This window comes from Pollicipes pollicipes, unplaced genomic scaffold (genome assembly GCF_011947565.3).
Source record: "Pollicipes pollicipes isolate AB1234 unplaced genomic scaffold, Ppol_2.1 Scaffold_7231;HRSCAF=8579_pilon_pilon_pilon, whole genome shotgun sequence".
NCBI lineage: Eukaryota > Metazoa > Arthropoda > Thecostraca > Pollicipedomorpha > Pollicipedidae > Pollicipes > Pollicipes pollicipes.
In genome coordinates, this window is record NW_023597034.1 from 42,562,019 (window position 1) to 42,571,163 (window position 9,145).

At 55.0% G+C, this 9,145-nt stretch overlaps 1 protein-coding gene across 1 annotated transcript; it reads right to left on the reverse strand.

Moving 5' to 3' along the window:
- Positions 1-1,824: 1,824 nt before the first annotated feature.
- LOC119110243 (uncharacterized) lies at positions 1,825-8,289 on the reverse strand. The gene is made up of 6 exons (XM_037233988.1): positions 8,250-8,289; positions 4,472-4,579; positions 3,761-3,934; positions 3,194-3,389; positions 2,826-2,925; positions 1,825-2,140 (listed from the first exon to the last, which is right to left on the reverse strand). Exons 2-6 carry the CDS (start codon positions 4,575-4,577, stop codon positions 2,051-2,053), a joined length of 666 nt encoding a protein of 221 aa, XP_037089883.1. The 5' UTR covers positions 4,578-4,579; positions 8,250-8,289; the 3' UTR covers positions 1,825-2,050.
- Between the last annotated feature and the right edge of the window lie 856 nt (positions 8,290-9,145).

Below are 9,145 nucleotides of genomic sequence, written 5' to 3' on the forward strand. Positions count from 1 at the left end.
CCGCTCACTCAGGAGCTGCCGGCGTAAAGCTGAACCCGGGAAAACGCTGGGCAGTCAGGCTGAGACCCATTCTTTTATACTTACTTCCTACACAAGACCCATACTCACAATACAAGACACCCATACATATGTGCATACGCATATGTACCCATACAAGAGACCCATACTCACATAACTGCAGGGGCCGGCTTTGGTTCTCGGTCCTAATAACGGTATGGCTCGACGGGAGATTGGACCCGTTTGAGCTTGAAAAGGACGACAGATGGGATTAGCGACATTCTTGGGATGAAGAACTTCGCACCTTTGGCCTTGCTTGTCATGGTCGTTACCATTGCAGCGCTTGGGGATCCGGATTTCGTAAGAGTAAGAGCATGATAGGCACGCCCTGCTTGAACCAGATGGTGTGAGGCAGTCCGGCAGGCTCCAGGCTGCTTAGAAGTGTCAATGGATAATACGTAGTCTCCTCTGGATTTGGGGAAAGTGTCTGCCGACTCACAAGTCTTTGTCTCCCCATGCTGGGTCTCCACAAGCTCCCAGCGCATATCTTTTCGACGAGAGCGAAGGGTCAACGGCAACGAAGCTTTCCGTCACCAAGATGATCTATTTGCTGAGACAGATTGTGCCTTGTTATCGATCTTCGAAGTCGAGAAGATCTTGCCAGAGGGGCCTTCGGTATATTTTCCAGTTCGCCCTGGGGGAAACTTGGTTTCATTGTCTTATATCTGGATCTGCCAACTTGTGGTAGTTGGTTAGCGAACTGTCCTGCTTTGCCGCAGTGTAAGGGAGCATACGTTGGTGGTGAGATGCTCGCTGGTGGTGACTCGTCGCTTAATACTTCCACGTTGTAATCTGTGTGAAGCCACAGATCAACAGCCGCGAAGGAGCCTCTTTTTGGGTCCATCACTCACTTCGTGTTTGTGGGTTGTACTGTACCCTACGTGTCGGTTTCCACCGTATTCGGCTCCTCGTGAGTGACATATGTGCAAATGATTAGCACGTGACAGCGATAGTGTTCATTGCTCCGAAAAGCTTCGATAAGTGTGGAGCCAAACGTCAGCCAGTGCTAACCCTATGAGGTTAGATTTACTCGCGCCGCATCACGCACAGTGGTCCGATCTAGACCAAGCTACCTCATAACTTTCCTATTACCAAGGTGATCCGGAAAATGTGAGGTTCCGAAATTCATAACGAGTGGCTCTCGAGATTTAGGCGGCCAAGTTACAAATTTTCCCATTTAGAATGTCAGATTTCAGGAGAGTGCGCCGGCAGAAGGTCTGAACTCACGAAAGAGAACGGTCCATACAATGGAAATGAAAACCAGAGGCTCCAAGCGAGACAGGAGACAATGCCTGCCACGTAGGAGACCTCAGATGGCTAACATGAGGTTCTTTTGGTCGGCACAAGGCGTTCATTATAAAGCATTCATCGAAAAAAGACCCGTCCAACGCATTGGAGGCCCCATGGAAGACTCAGGTAGCACCGCCGGCCCAAAAAGAGGTCCGATTAAAAAGACAGTAAGCCCTACCAGGCTAACAGGTTTAATTAAGAACAATGCGTGAATGAGAGGGACTTAAAAAAGGGCGAAGTTTGCATGATTTTTTAGATCAGGGTTGATGCGGGAGACCTGGAGATCTGCTTAGGCGGCCCTTAGATGTGCGCCCTCTCTCTCCCTTGGAAACTTCGATGACTCCGCCTCTGACGACATTTGACGATCTTTGACACCACTCTGATAAACATCGCATGCTTCAATCGCAATTAAAGGTGTTCTTAAATGCGTTTCATTTTTCCGGATATTTTCACACCTACGTCGAAAAACACTTCACGTGCACGGCGTATAATTTATATTACCAAAGTTGCACTCGCCACGTAAATGTCGCTCACTTTTCCCATCACAACATGCCGAATAAATACAGCACCATTCAGCATTCGCCTCAGCGGTCCGGCCCGAGAGGAATATCACATCACGTCATCCCGACCTCTATCCGACGTCAACTGAGGGCCTGCTTCGACCAGCGACAGCCCGGCCGGAACAGTACGCGAAACGCGCACTTTAAATGTTGAGGTGACGGTTGTTGAAACGGACGAAGTTGATCAGCTCGTCCGAGTCTTCGCAGATGAAGCCCTTGCTCTGGTGGCAGGTCTGGAACAGGAGCGGCGGCGACGTGAGCGCCACAGATGGCACCACCTCTGCCAGCGGCGCCCACGGCCGCGGCCCACTGCCGGACCGCCACCAGCGCGGCGCCTGGGGCGGGCGCCGGCGGCGACCCTGGCCTGCCGCCTCCACGCACGAGCGGCCGGCGTTACGAAGCTCGTCCGCGATCAGCCGTGTCTCGGCCATCCATCACCGCGGCCGGACCGCGACGGCGGCGGGGTCGGACCCCACACTGCGGCAGCGCCACCTGGCCGTGACGGGGGAGGGGGAAGGGGCGGAGAAGAGGCGGCGACAGTGGTGTCATGGTGACGCCAGGGATTCCGCAGCCCGTGACGATGCAATGAGCCGTGGCTCACCGCGTCACATGGAGAGCACCCAGAGGTCCTGAACCGCATCTTGCCCAGCCGCGGACAACACGTCTTCCCTGCATCGGCAGCAATGAGCCGACAGACGATGACAGCATGATCCGAAAAATATTAGCTCAAAAATGGTCGTAACAGCAAACCTGCTTGCCTTTTCGTCGGAACCAAAACCACACTTCGGAATACAAAATTTGTTTCAGGCGAAACACAGCCCGAGGAGCCAGGTATCCAGATGGGCATCACGACGCTGCACTTATCTGCTGCCCTAGCCGGCAGGCCACGTGTGGAGGCCGCGGGGACGGCAGGCTCACCTCGTCGTGCCACTTGATGCCGTCGTTGAAGACGTTGTTGCCGACGGTCATGCAGGCCTCATCCGACCTCTGGTCACACTGGTCCGGCTGAGCACCGCACCTTGGGCAGGAGCACGCGCAGGTCAGCTCCGTCGGTGCCAGGTCAACACGAACCACACATCGTACCCGACAGGCAGTTAGCGCAGCTGTTGTAACGGAACAAGTGCAGATTCATGTGGGACAATGCCTCTGAACAATCGCAGAAACAGTAAGAAATAGCCATGAGAAAAACCCTGAAGATAGCAAAGCTGTCTAAGGTGCACTCTTGCATTTAGGTTGGCTCCTGAATAACCCCGAGCTACATCCGGTCTGGGGCATTTTGCGCTTACTGTCCAGCCGAGCTCCAATCGTTGATGGCTCCTCGGGGGTTGAAGGGGGTCTTCTGGTTCGAAGGCAACATGCGCACGCGCGGCGTAGCCCAGAACCAGCCGTTGACCTTGATGGGCTGCAGGTCCTCACGCTTGCAGTCGTCGTTGAAGTTGCAGAGACGACCCGATGTCCACACCGACTGGGAGCGGCCGACGCCTGAGGCGAAGCGTCTCGGGTCAAGGCTGGGTCGGCTGTGACGCCCGTCACCCGGCGTGCGGCCGCAACGCTAGCGTGACGGTCGCCTCATTTACTCCATTATTCTACCGCCGCATGACCCCACCGCTAGGAGTTGCCTAATGCGGTGTAGTGAAATAGGGCAGAGAGCAAACACCGGGCCGCTGTCGGGCTAGGCCACTCATGCTTGACCACCAATGTTTGCCCGCTGCTTCTTCGTGGCCTTTCAACAGGTAGACACCTCTTATTGCCGCCAGCGGGCGGGTTGGCGCGTCCGTCACCCGTGAGGCAAGGTCCCGCGTGTCCGTTCACCCGTGAAGCAGGGTCGTGCGCGTCCTCTCGGGTCCTCTCACCGTTCTCGACAAAGCGCTTCATCTGCTCGTTCTCTTCGCCCGTCTCCATGGAGACGAGGTCCATGCAGCGGTCGCGGCAGTAGTTGCGCGCGTGGAACCAGGTGCGCGTGCCGGCGTCCTGGGTGTTCCAGGAGAACAGGTAGTTGTGTCCTCTGAAGTTGTAGTGCTTGGCGCCTGCAGGCGGGGACAGGCAGGGGCAGGTCAGAGCGGGCCGTGGTGACACACCGCTCGCCATTCACGGCCATTGTTTGGGAGCGGTGTCGCGATGTCACCACGGTGGGCGAGCTCAGCGGGAGTCGCGCGAGACGACGCGGCGGCGTGGCGGTCACGGGGGTGTGGTAGTGACTGGAGTCGTTTTTAGCCCTGCAGATAGCGCTATTTAGCATTATTGCCATTGGGGCTTTGCAACATACTCAGCCGCGCAGACCACATGCATCGCATGCCTATCGCCCGGGTTGAAAGGGCGGACACCACGGGGAATCGAATCCCGTGCCTCTGGTTTCCAGGATCAGAGATCGTGATTTATATCGGAGACAGCGATTGGAGATTAGGGTGGTATTTCCCGTGCCTGGTGTACATACACTGCAGGGAGCACAGATTTCATGTAAACTGAAGCGTGCAATCAGCGGGATGAGGGTGAGGGGTCAGAGGGCAGTCGCCGGGGGGGGGGGGGGCAGGGGGGGGGGGGGGCAGATTACAGCCGGAACTCACGGCTAGCGCAGAGGTCGGCCTGCGGCAGACTCAGCTTGGGCTTGCCGTCGTCGTCGGCGGCCAGGACGACGGCGGCCAGCGCTACCACGGCCAGCATGGACTTCATTGCTGCATGGTGGAGTGGAGGCGAGTTAGGGACCAGTGCGACAAGGCTCGGCGGCAGCTGGGCACAAAACATTCTGATAACTCCCGTACCGGTACAACATATGCTGGCACGCTGCTTCAATAAGGCCTGTCGCTCCCCTGGTTTTCACTGGCTGGAGCCGACAGGTAGGAACGAACGTACCAAATCACGTATCGCATCAGGAACGTGTCAAAGGTGGACGCATGGCAGGTAGCACTCGTTAGGAGCGTGCTAGGGGAGGACACGCGATGGGCAGTGCTCGTTAGGAGCGTGCTAGGGGAGGACACGCGATGGGCAGTGCTCGTTAGGAGCGTGCTAGGGGAGGACACGCGATGGACAGCACTCGTTAGGAGCGTGCTAGGGGAAGACACGCGACCAGCAGCACTTGCCAGGAGCATGCCAGAAAGGATCACGCGACAGGCAGCATTCGTCAGGAGCGTACTAGAGGGGGGGGGGGGGGGTAAATCATCTGCTGGAGTGAACACGCTCGCTGTCCGCAGGCGATATCTTCGTCTGCTCCCGGCGAGGTCGGAAGTGCTCCCACAGCCAGACGTCGCGGACGGCGGAGCGCAGCGCGCAGGCGGACGCCGGAAGGAGCCGCTGCCGCCGTGAGGCGCGGGGGGAGGGGGGGGGGCGGAAGCGGACGAGGCGCGCCGCCGGCGACGGGCGGCCTTCCGGCCCGAGGCCGCCACCGCGACATTGGGCACGTTGCCTCGGGCGCCGGGGAGGTGCTGTCACGAACACACGGCGCGCAAGGCTCGCCCGCGCTCAGAAGGCTGCAGCGGCATTTAACACGGTGATTGGAATGCACAGGCTCACCTCGCTGTATGCTAGGTGGGAAGGCCCGCTATCGAAAGCTGAGAGGCTTAAAATTCGGTGGGGAAATCGTCCTCTCTGACAGCCAATATGACGCGAGGAGCAGTGCGGCGGATCGCCACCGGCTGTGCAACTATTGCATAGCAGTGCAAGGGTGTCAGGACCTGTGACAGGTTTGCCACCCCCTGCGCTACCAAGTCTGCCTCAGAGATGACACGATGACATCGAACTTCGGCCACCGTCACGACAGTCAAAAACGGCCAACGGCGGCAGAGCAGCGGAACAGGCGAAGCAGTGGGGCTGAGGCGGTGAGGCACCTCCGCGGTGGAGCCGAGGAGGTGAGACGCCTCCGCCGCCGGCCGACCCTGAATTGACCGGATCTGGGCCATGGTCGGCGCGCGGCAGATCCCACAGTCTCCCCTCGCGCATCGGGAGCCGCGCAGGTTAAAGACCTCGAGTACGGCCCCGACGCCCAGCCTCGGGCTGTCACGGCGCGCGCACGCGGAATGCGTGTGCGTGCGCTGGCGCTGGCCGGACGCGGCGGTAATACACGTGAGAGGAGGTAAACAGACCGGGGACGCCGACCGCAGTCGGCGGCGCCCGCGGGCCGGTCGGCCGCCGCCGACTTGCGAGGAACCTTGAACTGACCGGTGTCACTGCCCCGCCCAGCCAGCGCCGCGTCCTTGGCAGTGGCGGCTCGAACCGGCCGCCTAGCACGTGAGGAAGCCGTGATGTCCTCGCGCTGTTGTTACTCGCAATCCGCTCCTGACGGAGCCTACTTAACAATAAATCACTGGGGAATCGAAAACCTGTCTTCAAGTGAAAACCTGTCGACCAACTGTGGTGCTTAAGGTTACCACGCACAACCGAAAACGCTAGCATGCTCAAAAACCGTCTTCGGTGCCACGATCGCAAAAAGTGTGCCATCTCGCGTGGTATAGTCGATTTCCCGGAGGCCAAATGTGAGTCATGAGGGTCGTAATGCATGATTCATCACATATCGAAGTTGTCCACCTCCGGCGTCTGACAAGCCCCCTTCCCCAAAATACATATTAACTTACTTGGATCGCATTGCGGAGTACACCAACCGTCGCGTCGAAGGAAATTTACCGCAGACAACGAGCAGTGAATGCATTAAGTTATATGATTCAGTAATCATTAAAGGTCAGCATCTTTAGTTTCGTCTGAATACCAGCCAGACTGCAACACAGAGCTCACCATTTGACGTCTCGCAGTCTATTGCCAGAGGCAAACATGACTGTGGAATGTGTAATTCGTAAGCGTCGTAACACACGGATCAATAAATTCCAAAGGTGTTCATTATCTGCTGAAACGTTAAAAAATTATCTTTACTTACTTGGACCACGATGAAAAGTGCGCCCACGCCGCGGTCGTCATGCCGGCGGCAAACAAACATAGAGCGTGGGGGTCATTTCATAAACGTCGTGATCCACCGGCCCTCAAAGCCCAACATTTTCGCAAAGGTGGTAAACATGCTTTTGTATGGTTTCGAAAGCCAATAACAGACGTTTTTAGCTGAGATAAGCCGTGGGTCACGGTGTTTTTCTACTCACACACCTCCGGTAAATCGACCGCGGAATGTCGATTACTGTAATTATGTGGCGGTCCGCGTAAGGAAATGCTTGAAGTACGTGTCAGCTTAGCAAGTCTTTTCAGGACAGTTGGTAATGAAGAAAAAGCCTTGTAAAACGAAACGAAACAAAAGGAAGGAGACTGCAATCAATCGTAGAAACATCAGGGTTCAGGAACAAGAGGGTGGTACCGGGAGGTGGTTCCCAAAAGTGGGAACGTCCCAAAAGTGGGCGGACAATATTTTTCCTTTTAAACACGTTGTTTCAATGTCCTATCATTTTGCTAATGTAAAAGAATAACGAAAAGTGAAGGTAAATTGGATGGGCCATGGGACACCACGGCCACGGCAACGGTGAGGTCGGTTACTGATAGTTGCTTTTATGTCGACCAAAGACGCTGATATTGCGGATTGCAGGTGTTGTTTGTGAGTGTCATAGGTATCTTTCGTAGTTTTAAAACATATCAAATGAGCTGTGGGACAAGAGGACACAGTAAGGTGGTTGTGTTCCTTAAATTTAGGAAAGAAATGCCCGGATTTGAAAGCAAAAAGTCATGCTACGCATGAACGCGCTCCAATAACCTGGCCTGCTTCCAAAACACTGGTACCAATTGAGGGTAGCAGAAGGACGATTGCAAGCGAATCATGATCAGCTTATTTTTGGTAGGACAGAACAGTGGGCACTACTCAAAAATACGATGCGTCCAAACAATGTTAACAGCCATTTTTAAATGCTGCGACAAATTGCGTAATGCGATATTCCAAGCCTTTTAATATTTGTTCGCCACAGTGCGCGCAGTTATTAGATAAGATGGATGCATGTTGGTGTTGTCCCGATATGGTTTAGCGGTGGAAAGTTGCCAAAAGAACTTCGCACTAACCGAAATCTCACAGTACTTGCAAGCGATTTTGTTCCCTTACTTCATACGAAGAAAACCCATTCTTCGCTCTTGTGTTTTTTATAACAATACCCAAGGTAATGTTTAAAATGTAACTTTTTTGAGTAATGTTTTGGTTATTTAGTCGACTGAATGCAGTTAAGTCCATTCGCTGGCAGCACAACACCACCTTAGGCAGTAAAACGGCACGGCAACTGTCTGTGTGATTGCCGCCTTCTTATTAGCGCGCTGGTGTCTCGTGCCCGCCTACCCGGCCACTCACGAGCCGGACGAGAGCCCCGCTCGCCCTGGTGGCGGGCCTGCAGGGAGCGGAGAGCGGCGCTGGCGCTCCAGTGGTGGGCTGCCTACCTGCAGAGAGCGGGGGGTGGCGTTGTCGGCGGCGGTGGCACCGGGGTCTGACTTCCGGGGCGGCGCGCCACACTTTTATACGCGGCTCCGGCCGACGCTGACGTCACAGACCTGTGCACAGCTAATTGTCGCCAGCACTCGCCGGGTTCACGCCGGCCGCGACCGGGAGAGCAGTCAGGCAGGCTGCGCTGCTGTTCTGCACTGCCTGAAGTGGTAATCTCTTCCTGGGGACTTCAGCAAGGTTGGCGGGACTTTTTTGTCAGACAAATGGTGAAATGTGCATGTACAAACAATAACTAATAGCTCGTTCGAACTTCAGAGCTGTAATTTGCCTTCCATGCCTCAGATCCCGCTTAACCGCCAGGGCAGTGTCACACATGACTTGGCCTCAGAGGATCACTTTTGCCGAATTAGATGGGAGGACGAAGAAGTGCGGTAAACCAACACTAAAGCGAACCATGCTGTAGTTATCCCTGAAATGGGCCTACCAAAGTGCTCTTTAGATTCTTCCAGGACGGGAAAACAATTCTGATGAAAAAACAGCATTTCAAACGCATTGATCTAGCGCAGCCTACAGCAAATCCTGGGCATCTTAGACATTGAAACTTTTCCGATTTGTACTCGGCCATAGTAGTGCTATGGACTAAAATACTGACATAATAAAGAAACCACTCCTGTGTTGTCTTCCCGCAGCAACCATGCCGGGATAAACTATTATGGAATCATTACAGCGCATTAATGTCCTTCACAGAATTTCGCGACATGCAACATTGACATTCAAGACTGTTGATTAGGGACTTCAGAAGTCACAGCCCCAACCGTGCAGGAAAGTACACTCTGAGCTGACCTGCTCGTTGTGCACATGCAATCCAGTTGCGTATCACACATTGGACGTT